The sequence below is a fragment of the Gasterosteus aculeatus genome, chromosome 21 (assembly GCF_964276395.1).
Source record: "Gasterosteus aculeatus chromosome 21, fGasAcu3.hap1.1, whole genome shotgun sequence".
Lineage (NCBI taxonomy): Eukaryota > Metazoa > Chordata > Actinopteri > Perciformes > Gasterosteidae > Gasterosteus > Gasterosteus aculeatus.
Genome location: NC_135708.1, coordinates 14,768,397 through 14,794,006, shown reverse-complemented (window position 1 = coordinate 14,794,006; position 25,610 = coordinate 14,768,397). Strand labels below are relative to the sequence as shown.

At 46.4% G+C, this 25,610-nt stretch overlaps 2 protein-coding genes across 2 annotated transcripts; one reads left to right on the top strand and one right to left on the bottom strand.

Annotated features, from left to right (window-relative positions):
- Window positions 1-151: 151 nt before the first annotated feature.
- cct5 (chaperonin containing TCP1, subunit 5 (epsilon)) lies at window positions 152-4,394 on the bottom strand. The gene is made up of 11 exons (XM_040167043.2): window positions 3,946-4,394; window positions 3,483-3,543; window positions 3,082-3,246; window positions 2,454-2,652; window positions 1,829-2,021; window positions 1,571-1,720; window positions 1,373-1,492; window positions 1,064-1,249; window positions 829-966; window positions 521-701; window positions 152-427 (listed from the first exon to the last, which is right to left on the bottom strand). Exons 1-11 carry the CDS (start codon window positions 4,048-4,050, stop codon window positions 300-302), a joined length of 1,626 nt encoding a protein of 541 aa, XP_040022977.2. The 5' UTR covers window positions 4,051-4,394; the 3' UTR covers window positions 152-299.
- On the top strand, window positions 4,373-23,998 carry mtrr (5-methyltetrahydrofolate-homocysteine methyltransferase reductase). Its single transcript, XM_040167041.2, has 15 exons — window positions 4,373-4,458; window positions 5,260-5,404; window positions 5,513-5,666; window positions 5,787-5,904; window positions 6,049-6,565; window positions 6,650-6,763; window positions 6,852-7,008; window positions 7,188-7,276; window positions 8,519-8,699; window positions 12,129-12,171; window positions 13,962-14,142; window positions 14,898-15,016; window positions 18,251-18,343; window positions 21,954-22,154; window positions 23,217-23,998. Exons 2-15 carry the CDS (start codon window positions 5,261-5,263, stop codon window positions 23,359-23,361), a joined length of 2,256 nt encoding a protein of 751 aa, XP_040022975.2. The 5' UTR covers window positions 4,373-4,458; window position 5,260; the 3' UTR covers window positions 23,362-23,998.
- The last annotated feature ends 1,612 nt before the right edge of the window (window positions 23,999-25,610 follow it).

Genomic DNA, 25,610 nt, shown 5'->3' with positions numbered 1-25,610 from the left:
ATTGTTTTGTTGATGTAATGATCCTGAACGTGAATTATAACTTTTCTACATGGGCTTGACAACGCTTAAAGACATGCAATGTGCACCTGACATGGAATACACAAACTAAGGATTACTGGAGGCATGAAATCACCACGGTTGAGTCTAGAAATTTCCATTGAGCAACATTTTAATGGGTGATTTTGAAACTACAATAGCTTGTATGAAATGATAAATAGCAATCTGCAGTGCGGTTGGAACGCGGTGCTTGGAGAAGTGCCTAAAACAGCCCGGAAATCCTAAAGTGTTCCAGGGGGCCTTTAGTCCTCGCTCTCCCCAGGGCCTCTGATGTCGTCGATCTTTAGGATCATCCTGACGACCTGAGTAGCCAGGGAGATCTGCTGCTTCTTTCCAATCAGGGTCTCCACCACATGCTGCTGCTTCATATCTGCGTAGGAGAGGAGGGAAAACATTTAGCGTCCCGCCATGTGGCTTTGACATTACAGCGCTGCTACCAATGTCTGACACACTGCCTCCTCACCATTGGTGTTGTGGTGCAGACAGTCGATGCCGAGGAAGGGGTTGTTCTCCTTGACCTGTCTGGCTCGGACCTCGGTCATGGTCTGGATGGGGTTAAACCCACTGTTCTCAGCCAGTGCCATTGGGATAACCTCCATAGCATCAGCGAACGCCCTCATGGCGTACTGCTCCAGTGATGGGCACTGGAGAGCAGAGGAGCAGGAGTTAGGACCAAGGGAGAGCAACCAGACAACACACAGTTTGATCCTATAGGAAAACATTTAATCTAGTTCAATTGAGAAGGCTTTTGCAGGTTCTAGTGTGTCTCACCTTATCTGCAGCCTGGTTGACAGCCAGAGCACACGCGATCTCTGAAGCTCCTCCTCCATACACAATACGGTTGTCTCTGACCAAATTGCGGATTACACACAGAGCATCATGGAGGGCACGCTTTGCCTCCTCAATGATCTAATGAGAGATACAATCAATCAAAAGGTGAACCAAGAGGGATAGATTAACATGAATGTGTTGTTTTGACCGGAACCAGAATCGCATTTCTGCGTACCATTTTGTTGCCTCCACGGATGAAAATGGTTACCGCCCTGGTGTTCTTGCACTCCTGGATTACCAACATGTGATCCTTTGTGGTGCCGAAGGAGATCTCCTTCACCAAACCAGCTGAGCCGAGCTTCTCCGGTGTCAACTCGGAGAAGCGGGGCACGATGCGGCCTCCTGTCGCGATGGCGATCAACTGCAGAGAACACCGTTGTACTTAGTAATTTGTACTCACACGGCAATCAAATTGTCATTATGTGATTGATCAACGTGGTGAAGGATGTGGAAATAGCGGCGTCATGCGAGAAGCCCCGCTCACCTCGATCTCTGGCCCCCCGACCCAGCGCACGGCCGGCAGCTTGTTCTGCAGCAGAAGGTGGTTGGCTTCGTCGTCAAAGCCCCACTGGCAAATGGCCAAATTTGCACCATTGCTTTTGACCTAAAAGCGAAATAAGAGTTAGCATTTAAAAGTGCAGATGCAAAGAATTTTGTTTTAGTACCTTGCTGCAGCACTAACCTGTTTGATCATCTCCTCAAACTTCTCCTTTTCATATTTCTGGAGAGCTCTGTAGTCTTCCACAGAGGTTACATCCAACTTATGCTTGGTCTTGGGCTTAGGTGGCTCAAATGGGCAGGTAAGGATAGCAATTTTAACATCTTTCAGAACCTGAGTGAGGACATAGAATAGTTGACGTCAACACAAGTGGTCACGCAAAGACAAATCTCCCAAGAGAGGCAATGGAATCATCCAATTGTAAAATCCTTATGTTTGCACCTTGGGCATCTGAGGGTGGCTGAACTCCTTGTCAACTATGACTCCCTTAATGAGCTGTGTGTCCTCCAGCTTGCCTCCCACTTTACCCTCCATCTTGATGAGCTCAAAGTCGACATCCTTCCTCTCCATGTCAGCCACTGTAAGGATGGCATTCACTGCAATCTCGGCCATCTGTCTGTGACACCGGTTGATACTGAAAGACAAAAGTAGAACTTAAGATACATCATCATTGCGGTCATTTTATTCTACTACACAATAACCTAAAAAAAAATGGATAAGATGATTAAAACTCTGAGCTTAGGAATAATGAGGCAATTAAACTCTCGTGCTTCTGCAAATGTGCTGTAGAAAGCTATTGGTTTGGGAAATATGAAATATTGAGAATACTATCAAATAAATTGAATCACCTCGTATCAAAGTAATGCTGTATAGAACTGTATTGAATCATAATTGACTTACATACTGTGTACCATTTATCTAAATACATAGACTGGTCTTGAAGGGGAAAGACGAATGCCTTTAGTAAAAAGGAGGCGTTTCCGATATTTTTTCTTATTAATATCAAAATATTTGAAACCTAATAACAAATGCAATCAATACACACTGTTGTGTCAAAAGGGCTTACATTTTGGATCCCAGTGTTGTCATGGCGGTCTCAATGAGCGGTTCTGTGTTTTTGGGATCGCACAGTAAGGTTTCAGCAATTTTGTCAAGCTGCTCTATGGCAACGCGTGCGGCCTGGTCGTAACCGTCAGAGATCCTGATGGGGTGGATTCCCCGGTCCAGCAGCTGCTCGGCCTGCTCAAGTAGAGCCCCAGCCAGCACTGAAGAGGAAAACACAGTAAGACCATATAAAATACAGCAACAATAAGCTTCCAACATGTCAGGCATTATTCATCTGAGAATTTATACTGATAAATATACTGTACATTTGTTTCAGCATATTCCTAATGGACATTTAAGATATGGCTGTAGGTGGTTCATAGGCTTCAATCAATTTATGATAAAGCAAACCTTGATGCATGGAGACAATTTATATTTTGTAGCACATCACAAAAAAAAATAATCAGATGGATGCAATGCAGTCATTGCATCCATCCAGGGTTTGATAATCCCAATGCTCCACTATGTACCTAGATTATATTTGGAGCATCACAACACAAAGCCAAATAGTATAAATCAAGAATTACATCCAACCCACCACCCATTATAATTGTCATTATCATAGCCGTTGTCTTCCTCCGGTCACATACCAACAACTCCAGTGGTTCCATCACCAATCTCATCATCCTGGGACTTTGAAAGCTCCACCATGAGTTTGGCAATCTGATGTTCCACATCCATCAGGCCGAGAATAGTGGCTCCATCGTTTGTGACGGTCACCTCGCCATCCTTGTCAACCATCATCTTGTCAAGTCCTGAATGCAAAAATGGTTTAACAAATGAACAATCTGCAAATGGCTTCATACAATTGTATGATGGAGGGCTTTGAAATCTACAAAGATGTGGTTACATTGTATAGTATTAGCTTTAAGACTTTTCACAAAAGTCAGCATTTACGCAGTCATCTAACTTAACTCATCAATCAGTAGGGCTTTTCGGTTTAAACGGACTGTTCAGTCAAAGCAACTGCACAGCATTTGTCTGTACTCACCATTAGGTCCCAATGATGTCTTCAGCGTTGACGCAACTGCCTTGCCTGCCATAATATGAGACTGCAAAACCACAAGCACAACTCAACGTCAGCATATATTTAAAACAATGATTAGATGTTGTTATTGGTATTTGAAGGACCGAAGTTGCCTTCATTGAGAAATATTATGAAATGATGAGTGCATCAATAATGAGCATTTTGGGCAGCACTGCGTAGCAACACCCACTGGCTGAACGCACATGGGCCTCTACGTTAGCCCACTTGCTAATCTTTCGGATAGAGCTATTCTATTGGTATTGCACCACCAAATGAACTGGCCAGTCGAGTGTCACATTGAACATTAAACGACACGTTGAATTGAACAATAATCGTGTTTTATAAAACGTAGCATGCAATTAATTGCAGATTGCTAGCTTGCTGAGCAACATGCTACGGCAGTGCACAGTTAGCTAGCCCATTGTACCTTAAGTGCGTCAATGCCGGATAGCCGTGTCTTCTTGTCCTGGTCTTTAATGATGAGAAAAGGCCTCCCATAGTCATCAAAAGCGAGTGTCCCCATGGAGGACATGTTGGCTGCGGGAATGGGACACTCAGAATGTGTTCAACTGATAATATATTGAGTTTTGACGACGAAAACCTGGAGTGAGGAAAAACAGCAGACCGCACGAGTCTGCCGGCTACTTCTGGAAGGGTCTACGGGCGGGGAGGGCGGAACCAAGTAACCTCAAGTGTATCTTATAATGCGATTTTAAAATCCTGGTTAAAACAGAATCGGAGTAAATTAGCCGAACTTTGAAAAATTCTTTTAAATAATGAAACGCTTTTAATAAATACTATTTAACGTTAGAACTGAAAATGTATTTTTTAATAATGTGGTTCATTCCGATCACGTGCAAACTCAATCCGTGCTCTGATCTCGCGAGATTTTACGAGATGCAAAAACTGGACTGAGTGAAGATCCACAGCTGTGTGAAAGGTAGGACACCGATCGTATTTATATCTGCTTCTAAAAATATTTAAGAATCTTAACTTCGTTTTTAGAAATGATATATTTTAAAGATGTTTGATCCGGGAATCACATGTTGGTTACGGGGCTTGACTCTCGTGCAGAGTTGGCAGTACATGATTGTCAGTTTGCTTACTTTTAACGTTAGCTAACGTTAACTAACGTTGACAATATAACGTTACGTAACTTAAAGCTAGAATTTGATTGTGGTTTAGCGTAAGACATTTGCAAACAGATCAATGCTTGATCATACAACTATAGATTAAATTTGGGCTTGAAGCCACGCGTGTTTCTGTTGGTGTAACTTTATCAAACTGACGCAATATCCGGTACCTTCATAGTGGCGATCAGGGCCATAGACATATATTGAATTAGAATGATATATGTCTATGATCAGGGCTGTCCATAGGCCGGGTTTTGTCTGCCACCTGTCAAAACTTTCTGTATGTAAGTAAAACGATATACTGCTGAGTACATAGGTCAACGACTAAGGTCGAATAATCACCTCTATGTTCCACCTCTGCATTGTTAAAATACAAGATGTAAGTAATACTAATTGGTATTTTGGCTACAGGTCAAGGCACTTTATGCAGGACGGCATAAAGCGGCCTCAGTTTTAGGGTCCTTGTCTTTTAAATGGATTGCTTACCGGCACATTTACACAAAACAGAGCCCTCAGATGTATCGCCCGGTTCCTTTCCTACAGGTAAAATAGGTGTAAGTGTTGTAAAAATAAGTTTTTATTTATTTATTTATTCTGGACTTCTCCAGCATGCCCTGTGAGGTGAAGCCTCGGTTCGTGCTTCTCTACGGATCCCAGAAGGGTCAAGCCGAGTCCCTAGCTGAAGGCATAGCGGAGGTGGCGGAGGAGCACGGACTGGCTGCTGAGCTCAGTTGCTTGAACCACAACGAGAAGGTATCAAACGCTCTATAAACATCTTAATTATCGTGATGTTATTGTACGTGCGTGTTTGCATTGAGTAGTGGAAACCCAACTCACAGGTCAATCATTTACCGGTTTCAGTACAATTTGGAGACGGAGAACGCCCCAGTGGTCTTTATTGTGTCTACTACTGGAGATGGGGAGCCACCAGACAATGCCCTCCAATTTGTAAAGCGCATCAAGGAGAAGACCCTCTCCCCTGACCACTATAAACACCTTTGCTATGCGCTCTTAGGTAAATTCTTATGATGACAATCCGAGGAAGCTGCAGAACATATTTTTATGAGTCATGAGGGGGAAACGGTCGATAAACTTGATAAAGTGTTGTTCATCTGTTTTTCTCTGTGTGCTCCAGCTTTGGGAGACACAAATTATGCAAACTTCTGCAACTGCGGGAAGACAATTGAGCGTCGGCTGCAGGAACTTGGTGCAAAACAATTCTATGCGACGGGCTATGCAGATGATGGTACAGGGTGAGATCTGCAGTACAGACATCCAACTTTCAGCATTTTGGCCCACGACACCCCCCCACCTCCACCCCCACCCCCTTGTTTTCTCTCCCTCTTTTTTCTTCATTGCACTGCCGTGCCTCATTTTGAGGGCTTTGTTCTCTCCAGGCTAGAGGTGGTCGTGGAACCCTGGATCGAGGGACTCTGGAAGGCCATCAAAGGAGCCTTATCAAAAATGGCTTCCAATAAGGCCGCTTTTGTGAAAGGACTAGCAGCGGATTCACCAAGGGGAGCTCCCGATTCAACCATACCGGATGTCCAACTGAACCTCTTGAGAATAACTGACCAGCAGAGCCGCGAGTCGATCAAAGCACCCGCGGAACCCGTCTCCAAATCTGCAGCCGCTGCTTCACCTCCAGCTCCTGGCACACATGCCGCCGTTTCTGATCTCAGGCCAGCGGTTCCCACAGGGAGCTCTGTGTTGGCGTCGCGGTCTCCGGGTGCTTCCACCGTGTCCGCATCCGCACCGGAGACACCGACTGGAGACGACGGACGTCCCCGCGTTTCACCGCCGGCCTCGCTGACGCGCTCCCTTCCGCCGCTGTCCGAGTCGTCTCTCAACGTCCCCGCCCTGCCTCCTCCCTACCTCGACGTCTCTCTCCAGGAGGCGGACCCAGCGGGAGAGGTGAGGAAGGGACGCTGCAGAGAAGGAAACGCAGCGTTTGATTTCCGTGTTTTAGGCTTCATCTTGAAATGGTTTTTCTTTCAGGCGGTCGGACCGTCCAACGTGGAGGCTCTCTCTGCGGCTCCCGTCTGCAGAGCAGTTCAGCTGACCACAGGAGATTCAGTCAAGACTGCCCTCCTCGTAGAGCTGGACGTCTCTGTAAGTTTAAAGGACGGTCAATTTTATAATGGTGCAAATTTTGATTGCTTTTTGGATTTGAGATGGATCTTTTTTTCTCCATTGGCAGGCTCACCCGATGGTGACCTATCATCCAGGGGATTCGTTTGATGTGTTCTGCCCAAACCGAGCCGCCGAGGTGGAGGAGGCGCTCCACCGATTGGGCCTTAGTGACCAGAGGAACCACCGAGTACACGTTTCTCTGCGTAAAGACACCAAGAAAAAAGGTAGACATGTGCCCGCCAGGTGGTTTTAACATGCATCCCATAACATTGCATTGGCATTTCCAAACAATTGCACAGCAACTGAACAATTGCAACAATATCCCAATGAAGATTCTTCTGTTTGTGACATCCATATCTATGATAATCACGTGTACCACATGTTCTCTCCTTCCTGGTCATAGGTGCACAGGTGCCATCCTACATGTCCCAGAACATTTCTCTGCTGTACCTGCTCACATGGTGTCTAGAGATCAGAAGTGTGCCAAAGAAGGTAACGCATGTCTAGACATTGTCTTTAATTGAATTCAATTAAGAAGAGGGATCATCTGTTGACACGAATGGTTTTGTTGTTGTTATTATTATTTTTTTGAAGAGGCATATGGGTCCTCCATAAGTCTTTGTCAGCAGAGGATCTGGGCCGAGACGAACATGGGTTCATAGCTTGGGGCGAAAAGCTCATGCGAGATTGGATTTACTAAATGTGCGCCCTGAACTGAAACGATGACCGCCCTCGCCTGGTCCTCTGTGGCGATGGAGATAAACACAGTCAGTGTGTGGAAATGTCAACCGGCCTCAGACTCGAGCTTGGCAGGTGCCTTTTTCCTGGCAGCGTTTCTGCAGACTGATGCAGACAGCAGCGGTTCAAGCTACTACATTAGTCACATGGTGATGCCACACAGTTTAAACTACAATTTCCCAAAGAAATGAGATATTTTCTTTTCTGTTATTAACTCCAAAAAAGATATGTCAAGACCTTAGGGCACATAAGTCTGGATTGCTGAACATACTTTTTTTTTTTGTATTATCGGAGAAGCGTTTCAACATTGCGAATTAAATGTTCTTGGTTCAGGGCTGAACTGCTGTATAGAGATGTGTTAGGCAGTAAGAAAGACATTTGATTTTACACCCGTCTTTGTAATTCAACCAGTTAATCTGTTGTGCTGTATTTCATCAGTTCCCAATGATATTCATAACGGGATCAAACACTGAGGAGTAGGAGGACTCTGAATGCCATTTCCACGGAGACAAATGTGAATGTTATTGCTGAAGCTATTCACACACCGTGTCAGATACGGACAGTATTTCTTGATTTTATTCAAATAGTGCTGCCTGTACGTTATGGATCGGAAGATGGGGGATAATAATTCTTCCAGTGTAAGCTACAAGACTGGACCACAAATCTCTCCATACAAGCTCCCATTAACGAATAACGGATCACTTACATTTTACAGAACAGTCAGGATGACGAATATTCAGACAGTCTTGATTACAATCTGAGATATTATCAGAGTGATTAATCATCGCGGAGAAGAATGAAATTATTTTTTTTATTCCCGTAATATGCATCAAAGAGTACAAAAAGATAAGCAATAATGAATGAAATAACATTTAAACAGAAAGCGCATGGTAAATAACAAAAAACGCCTGTATTCCACAACTGGGCTGGTATCAAGGTCAAGGAGCGAGAGCGACTCCCAAGTGGCTTAACCTCCGCTTCCCGTCTCCCCGTCAGGCCCTTCTCCGAGCGCTGGTGGAGCACACGGGTCACAGCGGGCAGAGGAGGCGACTGCAGGAGCTCTGCAGCAGACAAGGCAGCGCCGACTACAACCTGTACGTGAGGGACTGCGGCCTCAGCGTCCCGGAGCTCCTCGCCGCCTTCCCGACCTGCTCGCCGCCGCTCAGCCTTCTCCTAGGTCAGAGCGCAAATATCAAACGGTTATCGTTTTGTTTCTTTAATCTTGATGTCATGGGGGAAAACGGGGGCACGTTCCTGGCACGTTTCAAAAAAAGTTGTCGTTTTTTTTAATTCTTTTTTTTTCTTTTTTTTTTATAGAAAAGGAGATTGCGCTTTTGCTTTATTTATTAGTTGCTTACATTTAAATCCTTCTGGGCTGACAGTTTGTCAACAGTTACTTAAAAAAAAAGAATGATTATTATAATAGATGGATGTTTATTCATGCAGGCTTTCACGCAGCCTGAGGCCAAACCGCATGTAATTACAGTGATTGACACCACGTTGAGGTTTAGACGGCACCTGCTCCAAATATCAGTGGAATAATTGACCTCCGAGATATCGGCTTACGTCAAGTGCATCTTCTGTATTTTCAGCTATGCAGATTTAGTCTGTGTGGATGATCGCCATCAGTAGGGGGCACTGTAGACCCAGAAAAGCGAGATTTCTGGAGCCCAGTCTGGAGGACATTTAATTATAGTGAATGCTCCGAGGGTCAGAAGGTTCCACAAAGGATAATCTTGTTTCCTCATCTCATTTTGAATCAATGCAGCTCCCATATGACGTTTTGTGTCACGTTTACTGTGAATATAAAGTCCGTATCATAGCTGAAAGTCAAGACTCATTTTTCTTAGTTTACTCATAATTTCCCTCCCCGCTAATAATACTGCTCTTTCTTTGGCCGTTGTGACCCTTCTTTATGGCCAAACACTTGTTTCAGCACTCCAACTTCCTCTCCGCTCATCAACGTCGCTGGACAGTCGTTCGGTTTCGACCTAATAAGCTTTGACTGAAACTTACCAGACAGTGAAATGAGTTGGCTGCAGCCTTTACCTACAAGTTGAGTTGTCCTCTAAAACAGCTGTGTCACAGCGCTTGGCCTTTGCCGGTGTCAGTTATTTTTGGCCTCTACTTGCCAACCACAGCACTTTTTTTTTTTTTCTTCCTTTAGTGGTGAACTGATGCGGAAATTTGGGGAATCTGGCCGATCGTGCCCTCGTGAAAAATGCAGGCTTCAGGGCAACAGCTGTTATCTGGGGAAACGTGGTGAGCTTTGCAAGGACACACACGCGAACGCGTGGGCTCAGTTTAGATCCGTTTGATCTTAGCTTGGTGGTCAACTGTGAAACGGTGCAGCTCCTCCTGGTTCCTGGTTCATTACCCCCGAACCGGAACGGGAGGTGTTCGCCGATCAGAGTTCATGCTGTTACACACCAACTGTAAATAATGAGGAGAGGTGCATCTAAGCCCAGATGTCTTTGGCCAAGTTACCTGCTTCCTAGCGTCAGCGCTCTTGTAATACGGCCCATTGTTCCCCGTGGCGTGTCGGATGAAGTCATTGCCACAGGGAGCCGAATGCTGTTCGTGAGCATCTTTTTCATTTTTACTTTTTGGCACTGGGGCCTTAAGGAAAATTGTACCAGGGTGCAGTTTTTAAGTGAACGTGTCTGCATCCCAAAAGGACGTGCGTGCAGGCCCTTTTCTCTGCAGTAACTTGTAATTAGCAATTTCAGGCAAAAAAGAAGAAAGAAAACGTAATGCTTTAATGCCAAAAACCTCCCTAATTCCATCCGCAAGCAACAAAACGTTCTATCTAAAAGAGTATAACTTTCATGTTCGGCTACATTGCCATTTCATTTTCTCCCCCTAAAATGGTACCTCTGCATATAAATTGCAACGCAGAGAGACTTTTGAGACGGAAGAGATTATGTTGTTGTGCAGTATGATCGATGATACCACTGAAAATGATCATTTTTGAAAAAGTAGCAGGCACCCTGGTACCCTTTTTTCTCTTTTCTTTTGGCAATACATATTTTTTAGGATTTATCCTCAACCCACTCACTGCAGCAACAAAAAAGCCACTTTGCACACAGAGGTATTAAAAGTGATATATCCTTTGTATCTGGCAGCAGTATCTTCATGGCGCGGTGATGTGAGGTGATGGATTGACGGCCCCTTGTTTTGGGCATGTCGTGTCACTCTGGCAACTGGAACGCTGCACAGGATTGTGTTAATGTTGCACCGTCTGATGGAGACGTGCGTGCGCTTCCATTGGCTGTGTGGTGGTTCTTCCAAAACACATTTTGTCCTTTGGGGTGGGGCACTTCTTGTCCTGTGTTTATTTTACTTTTTGAGAAATATAGAAAACGTATATACCTCAGCAAGGCCAGTGTGTCTTAGCTCAGTTAAGTCGAGACATTCAAACATCTTTTTTGTTTTTCCGGTCCATCTCATGTGGGATCATGAGACGCTGCGATACACCACGCATCAAAAATATAACAAGGCGTCTTTTGAATGTATATTTTTGGGAATACCACATTTTTGTGCCGAAGACTATCTTAACTGCTTTTTCTTTGTCTCTGAGGCAGCTGGGTAACTGAAATATTTCATATATGAACTCTGTCCCTGCACATTCTCTTTATCATTGAGCTGGCTCAGTGTTTTGAAAACCCAACTCTAGTGGACAGGGAAATAGTCTTTGTAACCTAGATAAATTATGAACCAAATCTCCTTCTTTGCCTTATTCATATTGTATCATCTTAGTGGAATGAAGTCTGGGTTTAGTCCACATGTCATTTTCCCACCTTGCTCTCTACAAATGAAGTGTTTAATCCTTGAGCCTGTTGTTTTCTCTTAGTATCCGAAGGAATCTAGATTGATGTTTCGGAGAATGCTGCTGTTCGAGCAAGTCTAATGTTTTTCTTTCAAAGTGTTTTTCATGTATCACCATAAAAGAAAAAAAAGAAAACACTCACTCAAAGAGATGAAATGGACGTCAAATGGAGGAGCGGCCTCGCGAGCACCCCGAGGTGTTCAGACGTCAGAGAGCCCCGGAAAAAGAGCAGAGAACCGATGTAGTCCAGCTGGTAGTCATTTCCATGCAATTAGGCAGAAACGTGTGTCATTGTAAGGGCTCAGCTGGTTCATATGGTGCCTCTTTACTCTTCGCAGGTCTGCATCGCTCTTTTCTTTTGGCCCCCTCTGATAGCAGCCGGTGGTCAAAGCGCAGCGAATGTGAAAAAAAAGCCTAAAAGTATTTTCCCTGATGTCTCCGACACATTACCACGATTTCTAGCCCCCCCCCCCCTCCTGCAGATCACCCAAAAAAGAGGGCACCTTCATGGTTGGCATTGAAATAAGGTCTGCATAAGCAGTCTGTTTCCTATTGGCTCCACAACTGGACACTTGGGACTCCATAACCCTGAGTTTGTAATTTCATAAATATAGAAGTGTGTCCTAGAAACAGGACTGGATAGATCAGGTAGGCGGGACGCCTCAGTGGAGCCGAGACGACTTTCGCTTGTTTTGTCCGCCGTCCGTCATTGCGCGTCTGCGGGACCAAATCAAAAGCCAAACGGGAGGATGATTGACGGTTTTGCTTTCCTTTCAGAGCATTTGCCGAAACTGCAGCCGAGGCCTTATTCAGCAGCCAGGTAAGGGGACAGAAACGTACGAATGGGTGCACAAAAAAAAAAAGCTTGTATCCACGCGTATGTGTCTTCTTCTCACTATTAAAATTCCACTGCGGTTTGCCAGCCGCTTAAATCGGTACACATTAGGATATTGTACAAGTACTCTGTTAGTTGACCGAGAATATTTGGATGTGTTTTGTGCACGAATTAATAAAAATCTGCCTGATTTTAGAATGAACAAACCCACGAAACAGTGTTTGGTTAGAAGTATTTTTAATGAGATATGAATGACTTTGACAAACTCTCTTTCTCTATGTCTTTTGTAATGACGATATTTCAATTATGGCATGCAAAGGAAACAATGGATTCATCTAATTTATTGGAATATGGAAGTTTTTTTAATCCTTTATGCAAAGGCAACAGATGTATCAACTCCCCTCTGCTCATTTGTTTGGATATTTAAAAAATCCCTGGATTAATTCCATTTAGGAGCCTCCGACACAGCGGCCTTTCTTCCAAAATGTGATGCGATCTACATACATCTAAGAAATCGAATGGAAGCTTCCTCAATTTTATGAAGTGTGCCATAATTCTTCTCAGCGATTCAGCAACAGTTAGTGCACGAGTGTCGAAAAGTCTGTTATGGATTCCGTTTTTGTCGGAATATCTAGTCTGTGTTTCCGTTTCCTTTTTTAAATCTCCAGAGGATATGTGGTAAAAAATGAATGCCCTGTAAGTACTGTGTGGCCTTTAGCCTTTGCCAGTCATTGATTTGCCCCTTCCTGTTAAGCTTGTTCCCATTAGGTGGTCTTCAAAGCTTGTGTGGAAGAGCAACATAATGTCAAAACTTCACTGCTCTTCTCATTAGTCCCTCACGTTGCTGCTGTGTGTGTGTGTGTGTGTGTCTGTGTGTGCGTGATGTTTGTGCAGAGAGGCAGTGAACGGGCAAGAGAGATGGTGGCTGTAGTTTATCAGATGGCGCAGAGACATTAGAGGCCTGCATTATTGATGCTGTGGTCAATAGAGGTCTCCAGTGGCCCACAGGAACTGAAGAGCGAAGGAGGAGAGAGCGTGAGAGTTCTTCAGTGGAGGCCGATGAGACAGGAAGTTATGACTCTTTTGAAAATCCCAGGCAGTGGGTTTTTTCAGCCTGGTGCATGATGAAAAGACGCCATTATGTAGATCAGGCCAACCAGGGGCACTTCTGTTAGATATGCGCTTGTGTAGATAATTAGTATGTACTTGAATGTTGTGTACGATCGCGTATTGCTCCAATTGTTGTTCTTGAGAGGAATTGTAATCGTAGGCTCTAGGAGTTTGGCAAATAGGGGTCAGTACTACGAGTGCGATCTTGACCCAACCGACCAAAATAATGGACAACTCTATTGCATAAAAAACAAATATATTGTAGCAATATAAAGAACATGACTGATATTTTGTGATGAGGGAGTCCCTCTGACAGTCGAACACATCGAACAGAAAGATGTTGCCGACCCCCGGCCTAGATCATGATTCAGCACATTTGAATGACGTGTGCGTATTCGTAAGCGTCACTTCACATCAAATGTCCGTGTCCTTATTACTTTGATCAGCTTCCGTCGTTGTATCTTTCTAAAGGCGCGCCGATTGAGACCATTGAATGTGTCCTTCCTCGTATTATTGGCTGTGCCTTTTCTGGCTTCTTTATGTGTTTCCCTCTATTGCTCACTCCATCTCTGCATATCAACACACGCACACGCACACACACACTCCTGTCTCCTTCCACCTCTGTCGTCCTCCATCTAACGCCGCCTGCGCTCCCATCTCTATAGCTCCTGTCTCCGGCACCCGGGAAAGCTGCGGTTTGTCTTCAGCGTGGTAGAATTCCCAGCATGCTCTTGGCGGCCTGCGGGGAGGCGGGGCCTGTGCACCGGTTGGCTGTTTGACCTCATCAATCCCGTCCTGCTTTCCCCCGGGGAGGATGAGTCCTCCGTCAGCCCGGCTCCGCCAAAGGTAATGAGCGCTCCGGAAGATGGAGAGCTGAAACTGGATTGTGCAAATTTGTGAACTCTTGGTCTCTGCTGATTTATATTTCTTGGTCGTGGCGGAGAAGCGCTCTTCACCGCCAGAACAAGTGTTCAGGTGCTGTGAGAGTGGCAACCCGCTGCCGTCATTATGGAGACAAGGATGAAATGCATGAGGCCTCCCCGGCGATGGTTGAAATCCTGCTACAACTCATTTTGACGTTGCCCTCTTGTGTCTTTGTCACGAGTTCTGTTAAATAAAGATGCCAAGAGAGCCAGACGGCCCGTTCTCCTCCACGTATCACAGCTGAAGAAGTTAAACCGAGTAAAATGGAAGGCAGGTGCGAAGCAGAATATTTGAAAACCGTGCGGCGTCTTCACGAAATTTGAGGCACTGGGGAGTTAACCTGTTTCTACAGCTCTGGAAACACACTTTTAATGCGTGATTAAAAAAAAATAATGAGCTCTAGGCGGGTTGAGAGAGAGTGTGTGTGTGTGTGTGTGTGTGTGTGTGTGTGTGTGTGTGTGTGTGGTTGATTAAAAAAATAATTCAAATTAAAGCAAGTAAATCCCTTTTCTACCTCGGACTCTGCGGATTCCTCGGAGCTCACGAGTTTTCCCCATTAGAATGTCTTAGAATATTAAGTAGATCAATTAATAGATCGGCTGGTTCGCGGTGGCTCCTCAGCTTTGTTGTAATTACTCTCATTATTTTAAATGCCTGCTAATGACCTCTGACTGTAGATCCATGTGAGTTTGAGACCCAACCACTCCTTTCGGCCTCCCTCGGAGCCGTCGGCGCCCTTCATCATGGTCGGCCCGGGGACGGGAGTCGCCCCCTTCATCGGCTTCCTCCAGCAGAGGTAAATATTCAGGTTGCGTACCCCTTAACCCTTAAATACTCAAGCCAGTAATGAATATCAGAAAATGAAGTTGAATCCCTATCACCCGGGCGTGTTTTACAGTAATCCGCTCAGACACTCGAAGCCCACCCGCATCTCGCAAAGCGTTCAGAAATCCAGCGGTCAGGGATTATTTCAGATGCTCCGCTCGTCTCAGCGGGGGATAATTTAAGGCCTCCCAGAAGTTTACGACGCGGCCCGTAATCGACGGTCCTGGGGTCGACGCATCGGACGCCGTCGGAGCGAATCACTGCTTGTGATTGCCGATCGATGTGTGTGTCGTACCTCTCGCCAGCTCGTCAAAGCGTTGCTGGAAGCAGCGTAAATCCTTTTAAGGATTCCATCATTTTGGTAAAAAAAAAAAAACCCGTCAGACGGTTCTGACGTGCGCTGTGTGTTGAACCCAGACTCGCCTTTTTAGCCAGATTGACGTGTCCAACTCTGGGGCGCCTTGGGGTAAAATGAGGTCGCGCCCCAGTCGACTCCAATTGTCTCTAAATTCCCTCGGACGTGCGCTCGGGGGGCCGCGGCGGGCCGGCGTCGCAGAGGGCGATGCGCTCGGTGTGGGGGGGGGGTTGTCGGCGGCAAAACCCGAGGAGGGGCGAGCGGTCATGTGGGTTGAGAGGTGTTTGTGCCTCTGGGATGCAGCAGCACTGAAGATGGCACACACGCACACACATATATATATATATATATATATCATATTTATTCATGCCTCAGACCTCTCTTCTGGATGATCAAGGTCGAGCCGGGGAGGGGTGGGGGGGTGTAAGAGCGGTACTGTAGTATAAAACTATCGGTGTTACTTTGATCCTCACAGAGGTGCCCAAACATCCCTCTTAAAAAATAGATATCAAAAAACACATTTGTTAATACCATGTCCTCACAGACTTGTTTGTTGCAGGCTGAACAAAAACGATCTTTTAAAAAAAAAAAAAGTTCTTGTCCTCTAAATCAATAAGTTTTCTCATGGAGCATCTCTCATCCTCTCCCCCTGCTAGCGGCCTATTTTCCTGCAGGATTAATAAAAAGCTGGCGTACAGAATCTAACTTGATCTCCAAACAAAGCCTCCGTGGCTGCGATTGGGAGATAACACCCCATTTTGTCGACGGGACGCCGTATCTGCCCCGAAGGCCCGAAAACATCCGCCCCCCCCCCCCCACCGCGGTTAATCGATGCTACTCTCAAAAATAATTTTGTATGAGTTTGCAGCGCTGGTGGCAGGAAGGAGGAGCGTCTCTGAAAAGGAGCGCGCCCCCCCCCCCCCCCCCCCCCCCCCCCCCCCCCGTCCCGTAGTCCGCTATCGATTCCCGCGGAAGGATTTTATGGAGAATGAGATTTTCTGTGTTTCTCTATTTGGCTGCGAGCTGTGACAGTAAAGTACTGTGTTTTAACGGAGCCTTGCTCTCCTTACCAGCTCCAACCGGCTTTCCTTTTAGAAAAGAAAACAACAACAAAAATCAGTTTGATATTCGGGTTTGCCAGCAGGCACCGACACCGGGACGGGTTTATTAAAGTTAGCGTGAACAAATATCGAGCTCCTTCTATTCATCAGTGGAAGCAGACAGCTGATTCCAATTAGACCGCAGCTACTCAGCATTGTCCCCTTTGCTACCGAAACATTTTTGAATCCAACGAATCCAATTCTGCACTGTAATTTCAGTGATTAAGCCCCGAGCCCCGGGATCTGAGAGTTTTGGATTGAGTCGGGCCAGACAGCTCTGTTATCGGACCACACGCACACACACACACACACACACACACACGGACGGAAAGTTCAGACAAACTGCAAAGGGTTTGAATTAATTAGTAAACTTTTGATTTAAAGAAGATTTAGTTTCAAATTAGACTTCTTTACTTTGCATCTCTGCACTGATTTGATCCTTAGAAGTACAATGATGCAAATCTATATAGTAAATATATGAATCCTTTAGTCTACATAATGTTAAGAAAGAAGGGTTGACATAACATACGTTTTTCCTTCCTACTGGAGATCAGGTCATCCACACTGTTCTCCAGCGTTCTCGTTTTTTTTTTTTCTTCTTCAGTCTCATCCGAATATACGTTATTTTCTTTACCTCCTCCAGCTCTCTGGCTCTCCCTCACCCGCCACACCTCTGATCTGATAGTTTTGGCCAATGTATCTCCAGGATACCGGACTGCGAAGGGAAAATGGTTAGAAACGCACTAATCCAACTTTAGTTTCACTCCACATTCTTGCCGACGGGGCAAAGTCACTCCGTACTTTCCTCAAGTCTAAGCCGGAGTTTTATTGACTCGGGAGAAGTCTCGGCGTCTGCTGGTTTGATGATTTAAAAAAACAACAAAAAAAGTATTTGAATGTGTATTTGAATCCGTTGTTCTATTAACCCGAGTGATTTAGTAACCGTTGGAGAAACACAAAGCAGGATTCAGCCCGCCGCTGTTCAGGGCGCAGCAGCACAAAGGGGCCCAGTCTCAATCCTCGCTGTGGTATCCTTCAGCGCGGCGCCGCGGTCGCTCACCTCAACACCTGTCTCTCTCTCTCCTCACCGCCCCCCCCCCCCCCCCCCCCGCCGTCCCCTCCCTCCCCCATCCCTCGCTTCCACCAGACGAGCGGTAATAGATAACGCCGGGCTCTTTGGAGAGCTATCTGACTGATGGCATCATGAAAGGTTAGGGTAACGGCGTAAAGGGGGGGGGGGGGGGGGGCAATTGTTATCTGGGAGAGAGCCGTCACCCTTTTGCGGCAGGTGCGCGGCACAGATACCGGGCATCTTCACAGCCCGCTTTGTGCCGCTGCGTTTTGCCATCGCCGGCAAAAGGATTCTGGGAGCTTCGCCAAACTCGCGAACCACACAAGGATTCACTTTTTGCTGGAGCAGTTCTTTTGCAACCCGAGCACAGTTGCACACGCACACACACACACACACCCACACACACACACAATGCACAAGCAAGCTCCATTTGCACTAACTGTTTATTATTGATGGGATCCATCCTTCTGTTTGGAATGCAATTTAATAATACGTATAATGTCCTGGCTGCCGACACACACAGTCGCTTACATGCATTAGCCGATTTTGGCCGTTGTGACGGCGCTTAATGGTGTCACCGCGCTTCTATAACCTCCGCCGCGAGGAAAAGGCTCCCTCTCCTCCATCTGGCGCGGCCGGCGTTTGAGTGACCGCTGACGTCCGCCGTTTGACTTTCAGAGAGCAGCAGAGGAAGGACGACCCCGAGGCCGTATTTGGCGAGACGTGGCTCTTCTTTGGCTGTCGCCATAGAGACGGAGACTTCCTTTTCAGGTGAGCCGGTGTTTCTTTTGTCCCTCACAGAGGCAGCGCACTCGTTGGTAGACATCGGCCCTGTGGGCACTCGGCTCGAGGATGTATTATAAGTAGGTCCGTCGCGATGATAGATCTTTGGGCTGACGGTTAATTGTCTTCCCAGTAATTGCAACTTAAGATTTAATTAGATATTTCTGCTAATTTTATGGTACATTTTACAGCCAAGCTCTCTTCCATGTTTTATTTTCCTTCCTGACATTGAAATCCCGTGCTCGGGCAGACGCTTTATTTACTCAGCGGATGAATACGGACCTGATTCACTTCCTATTTGTTGTTGCATTTGTAACATTGGCTTTAAATTCCCTTGATCGTGGAAACCGATGATCCGGCAAAATGATCGAGGTCCGCGGAAATAATGGCGAGCAGGCAATTAGGGAGTGATTCCCATAGGCCTGTTTTACAAAATGTAAGTAAAGAAAACAAACCGACAGAGCTAGAAAAGTCGAGGCCACGCGATCGGGAAGTATAGCAGCATCCCGTTGCCTTGAAATGTACATGGATGGTGACTCAAGGTAGGTAGTGGCATAAAGGTCGTTTTCATTCAAGTGGATAGAATATCTGGATTTGTTAATCTCCGAGGCGAACAAATCTCTGTAGCGCTTATTGTCGAAGCCAACCGACGCAACCACACTGATTTATCGCCCAGTTACCCCTCAGCCCTTTGAGAATTTCAGCATCCTTTGTCAATTTATTTTGTTTTTATGACCGCCGCCCCTCCTGTTTGGATCCACTCTGCTCTCGTCGGCGTGATTTTGCGGTGCAGCAGGCAGAAAAGGTTCGCCAGTGATCGTAACGCCTCAATTAGTCGTTACGGTGCCTCCGATTGTTCTCATGGGTTGGTGGAGATCAAATGGAGCCCAAAAGACAGAACATTGGACCTCACATTTATCGGCTTACATTAAAAAAAACAACAACTGCGTGTGTAAAAGCCGCCGTTTGCCGTTGTGTGTCATTACAAATAGAATTATACTAATATTATACTGCCATTCTTTGATCGCCCTCCTGTTTAATTCAATTATCCTACACTGACCTGCGAGTTCACCATCGCTCTGATCATCGTCATCATCATTTTAAAACGAGCAGCTCGCACGTTGCCGTCGCCGGTGCAGCGAGCGCGAGTTCTTCTCCAGGATGAAACGGTTGGAGTGGATTAGCATCCCTAATCACACATGAACAGATCACAGAGGTTGTTGTTTGTTCCCCTTTGCTCCCCCTATCCCCTCGTAATACCGCGGCTCACAGCCAGGCGCTGGTGGGCTCACAGTGTGGGCTCCTCTGATGAACGCCGCACACACAGGGGTGACCCAAGCGATTAGTTTTATGAGCCACCTGCGAAGAGTTGCACTCGATTTTAGGTAGGTTTGCAGAAGAATAACATCCTGCCGGCAGTTAATTTGCCCGGGCTGCATTCGTCTTTGTTGGATTTCACTGAAGGTAAATGCGATCTGACGTCTGCCTTTGCCTGGGATTGAAAAAACCCTGCTTAGCATAGCTGAGCTTTTTTCTTTTCTTTTCTTTTTTTTTCAACTTTGTAGATTACTTTGAAAATAAATATTCAGCGAGAATCAAGAGATCAAGAAGTTGTGCAGGGAAATCTGAGTATTTCATCCAAATATGTTCATATACCCAAAAGTTTCCCTTATTGAGCTGAATTTGAAAATGTGTCCAAACTTTTGACTGCTACTGTGAGTATCACAACACGTCGTGACCCAGTCTCTCTTAGTGTTCTGGGCTTTCAGCAAAAACAAGCAAACCTCGCGTCGCCTCAATCACCTGCAGCGCTTGACAACCCTGCGAGTGATTGATGCCAATCTGCCAGCGTGTCACGTCAAACTTCTTCTGCACTCTTCCCTGCTGCACTTCTCCTTTTCCCGCCCTCCCCATTTCTCAGCCTCTTGATGGCGAAGTGGTTTCATGCCGCAGGAGAAAACACGACTGGGAGGCCTGCTGGGTTTGCCTTTAGGGTCTGGGATTCATGTGTCAGCACACAGAATAACCATATTGTTTCAATAGAGCCTGGCCAGGTGACAGCAAAAGACCCCCAAAAGAAGCTTTATTAATCCCCAGTGGACTCATTTGGCACTAAATCAACGAAAATCCTGTATGATCAAACGTCCCTTCCTTATAAAAACAGTAACTGCGTGAAGTGACTGCACGTGTTTCGATGTTGGACACAACGCTTCAGCCCAGCTACTCGGACGCCGTCACTAACGGGACACGATGACGGCATCGACACGACGCCGTGGCTGCCGCAGGCTATTGTGTGTCGGTTAAAGTGTCCTTGTGTGCGCGTATAAACCCACCGGGGAGTCCGGCTGGTTTTTGTTCTCACAAATACTCCTGTTGTCATCCTCCAGTTTCTGATAAGGGCGGATCTAGAGATCAAGACGTCAAACACGTTTGTGGTTTTTCATGCCACACAATGCAAATGCAAGTATTTCAATTACAAAATCAAGTTGACATGACAAATTCATGTCAAACTAGGAATGCACAGATATCAGCCTGGTATTGGTTCCATACAGTGCTCATGAAACCACCACTATAATTATATATATATATATATATTTTATATAATTGCTTTACTAATGAGTGCAATGTCAGGAACAAAAAGGGACACTTCCCCAGTAAAGTCTCCAGCCCTTCAATTAGTTTATCTTAAAGGTTGTCAGCTGTGGTTTTCTGCCAGTAATGAGATCCATAATTAGCAGAAACGCACACCTTATTGATACATACACAGAATATTTTTTCTAATCACTCCTTCTCGAATCAAAAGGTTAAACAGTAAAGAGTTTAGGAGCAGCTCTGGATGTTTCACATGGAAGTTCCTTTTAGTATTTACAGCGCGGCGTATGTGTGTTTATAAAAAAAACAACAACCTTATTTTAGTGTGGAGGTTGCTGCACAACCAGACTCCCGAGGCAAAGACCTTCACCCGTGATCTCCGAGCCGCGCGGCTCGTTACGAGTGTCTATGTGGGTTTCTTCTCCTTCTGACTGCTTAACTTTAAACAAGATGCTCTGAGTCTCTGTAAACTTCACTCCCTCACCTCCTCCTTTATCCGCCAATAGCTCCTCGGGCCCTGCAAAACAACACTGCGGCAGGAGGAGGAGAAGTTGGCAAGCAAACCACCGACAGGGAGCGAGGTTACACCCCACCACCAGGCAGGGGGGGGGGATTTATTGTATAAAACAAATAGTCACCCGACCTTGCCTGAAATGCATAATTTTTTTTTGCACCTCTCCTGTTGAACAAGATAAATGAGTTGTTCGGCACAGTTTTGCTGAGACCTTTTGCGCGCCGATGGAGCAGAATGCACTTTGTTCTCAGGAAAAGCGGTACGAGTTCTTGTGACGCGGTTGAAGCTGTTGCTAAACGACGTGAAAAGACAAGAACGTCGCTTTGATGTCCAGTCCAGCAGTTTATGCCGTCGTTTCCCGGTCTAATGCGTTTCTTTCCCCGTGAAATCACGGCCATGCGCGTCGTTGAACTGAATTGTGGCTCTCCTGGTTCTACGTAAAAGCCCAGCCAGTACTGACCGGACTTTTGGGATCCACCCGCTCTGTTCCAGGGAGGAGCTGGAAGGCTTCGTGTCCAGCGGTACGCTGAGCCAACTCAAGGTGTGTTTCTCCAGAGATGGACACGAGGAGGAGGAGGCCGGCGCCGGCGCCTCGTCAGCGCGACCCAGATACGTGCAGCACAACCTGCTGCTCGCCAGCCGGCCCGTCACCGACATCCTGCTCCGACGCGGCGGTTACCTCTACGTCTGCGGGTAAGGCAGTGACAAAAATTCAGCCGTCGGTTTGAATTTATCGCGATAACTGGGTCTTGCTTTTCTTGGCAGTGTAGAGTATTTAACTACCAAAGATTACATTTACTACATTCAGTCTTATAGTCTTATAGGGCCTGTGTTTATCAACATCTGATATCAATGCAGGTTTCCCAGATCATTTTAGTCTTGAGAGTGCGTAGCTACGTGAAACACTTGAAATTGACGAACGACTTTAAGCATGAGAGAGTACAAATATATTTGTATTTTCAGTGAAGGCGAAACAAAACATCTTATCGGCGTACATGTTTTGGTCATTGATCATGAAATGAAAACAAACCCCATATTTCGGCTACCTACGAACGTAACCGATGTAAGTTGACTATAAGAGGCGGGAGGGACTGAAGTCCATGTTTCCCTGCAGAGGAGATATGACGTGGCCGTGAACCAATAGCAGCTGCCGGCTTCACGTGGAGGTCAATGACTACCTCTGCTTCGGAGCAAGGCACTTAATCCTTAACGAAAAAGTTGCCTCGCGTGACGTCTCTCGCCACTTACGACGTCATGTTGATGCAACGCCGCTCACAGTTTGGAGCAAACGTAGCATTTTTTCGCTCCCCCGCGTGGCGACAGTGGCGGCTGTCGGTTGCAAAGACGACGTGCACGGAACACGGCAGTCAAGTCCTGTCGACGCCCCGGATGGCTGAGCAAACACCTTTTTCGTTTAGCTTCCTCTCTCTTATCGTCACCGGCAGGTCGCTCGACGTGCCTTTTTGAGGCGATGCTTTGAAACCTCAGAACTGTGTCAATTCCTCCGAGTCAAAACAACATCACTTTAGGTCCACAAGATGATGAATTTTTCCCGATATGCTGCAACAGTAAAATAGAGATTTCAGTCATTTCCTCGCAGGATGCACTTCTGGCTGGCAGCACCTGCTGGTTTTTACTAAACAGCCGCTGTGCTTTTCGCGTATCAGACATCCTTGAAAACATCTCTTATAGATCGCACGGCCCTCTGCTCTGAATATATAATCCCGCTCTTTTCTCCCCTCCTCCCCCTCCCAGAGATGCTAAGAACATGGCTAAAGACGTGAACAACGCTCTGATGGAGATGATCCAGACGGAGCTGCAGGTGGACCAACTGGAGGCCATGAAGACGCTGGCGGCGCTGCGAGAGGAGAAGCGCTACTTGCAGGACATCTGGGGCTGACGGCAGACGTCTGGATCGGAGCATTTTGGAGCATCCACGAGGAAGTTAATAATCCGCACGCTCCGCTGTTGCCTCTCAAACAGTAACATTGTGAAATGCGGAGGCCAGGAGGTAGTTTACACCACCCGACGCTGGAATTGAGCATGCTGACGCGGGGGATTTGCTGTTTTGCACGGGAATAAGCTTGGTCAGAGCAGAAGGGCTGGAGAGGTTAGTGCAGACAAACCTCCGCGGTTAGTCCTGTCTGAGGGGTATTGGGTACTTTTTTTAATCTTGCTTTTGGAGGTAATGAAGACAGATTTTTAATACATGCAACCCTAAAAAGAAAGTTGCATCTTTTCGAGTCCTCGGAGATGAGAACGGTTATCACATTCATCACTTCACCGTGTTCAATTATGAGCCCGCAGGGAGGGATTCGCAGCGGCAACGCGCATCTCCGACCCCAGCAATTTGTTTAACCAACTTTGTTGTGCTTTTTTTGGCCACCGCATACTGAGCAGGCTGCCAGCATCGAGAGCAGTGACTTTTTCTACTTTTTCTAAGTCCTGCAAACCCGACTGAAATCTCCCAAACTGTGGTTAAAACCAACGCAGCTGCGCCTGGTGTGATCACGAATTAAAAGACCGTTTGGAGTAAATTGCTGCTGTCTGTGGTTTTCATTTTAATTGTGCACACAGGTGCGCCCCTGGATGACCTTTTCCCAAATGTATTCGGGCCGTGTGGGTGTGAATGAGCATGCGGGCAAATCTCCCCGATTGATCGGGAGAGATTGTTTCGTAGAACTTTGGAGATAATTTGATTGTTCAAGGTGACTTTGGTCGCAAGATGAAGGCGCAATTCTGCTAATTGAAGGCTTTTCGCAGTGGGCTTCTTAGCGCAGCGGGGCCTTAGAGAGGGGCGCCTCGCAATTAAATCTTCTAACAGCAGTCTTTTTATTTATCCTCTCGTAGGGATGGGAGGGGGAGGGGGGGGAGGAAAAAAAACATGTTTACAATCTCTGCTGCCTTCACCGTAGACAAGACCCCCGCTTGCTACATGTTTGAGCAGGGGGGTGGGGTAAACAAAACCTCTACTGTCGCAGAAAACAATGCCTGATGGTGAATAATTGGTTTAATCCACTGCTGTCCACGGCAGCGCTGTCCTCGTGTTTGTCCAGGCGCAGCTGGCCGCGTCTCCTCTCGCCCTCATCTCTCAGTGTCGAGGCCGCCGGGAGCAGAGGAGGACGAAGTCAAAATAACGAAGGTGTGTGTGTGCGCCTCGCGGCCCCACCTATGTCATCTCACACGCGCACACACAGGATACGCGGCCTCCATTTAATGCGAGACTCCCAATTTGTGGTGGAAATTACAACAACTTGCAATGCATTCTGTAGGGACAATAAAAAAAAATACACCTCGAGCTGTGCTGCCCTTATTTACCTATCCAATTATCATGCCCTCGTCTCCGGTGTAAAAAAAAAAAAGCATCCCAACTGCAAGACGGACGGCCTGTCGCCCTGTCCGGCGACCACCCGGGACTGACGAAGCTTTAAATGGTGTCTTCATAATTAAAATGTTTTTTCTTGTCCCGCAGCGAAGAGCAAAACACGACGAGGTCGTCGGGAATAAATCAGAGCGCCGGAGGTCAGCGCGACCGCAGAGCGGTAGCACCTTCGTGATAGATGCCCCTTGTTGAGGACGGCTTAAATGAAGCAGAAAGATGTGTGCTCAAGGTAATGACGGTTATTACGGAAGTGTTGAGTGAGCCGAGTGGGGAGATGCACTCGATGTCAATGAGCTCAGAGATTTTTTTTTTTTTGAGAAACCCACCTGCTTAACATTCAGCTTCTTGGTGCAGAAAGTACAAGTGGTGATGATGAGGAAATTAAGTGGAACCTTCCGCGCTCTCCCTCCCCTGAGCGCCGCGAGCTGTGTGCCTTAATTTGGAGGACTGACAATAAGTTCTTAGGTGTGTGCGCAACGACTGCAGTTCTGGCAACGTAGTGGCGGTTTTGGGGGTTAGTTTTGGGGGTTTTTTGGGGGTTAGTTTTTGGCGCTCACGGCAAAACTTTGGGAGATAGAACTTTGCAAACATCCCTGTGTGCAAGCTGTAGAGAGGCAAGGAAGGTATTTGGGGTGCACATCTTTTTTTCCAGCTTGTAGATTTTGTAGAAAGCCGTGTGTCCGTTTCTATAAAACTTGACCAAAAATGACGAAAGCTATTCATCCATCTTTTCGCACCATCCCTGTTGTGGATTTCCAAACAGCCCC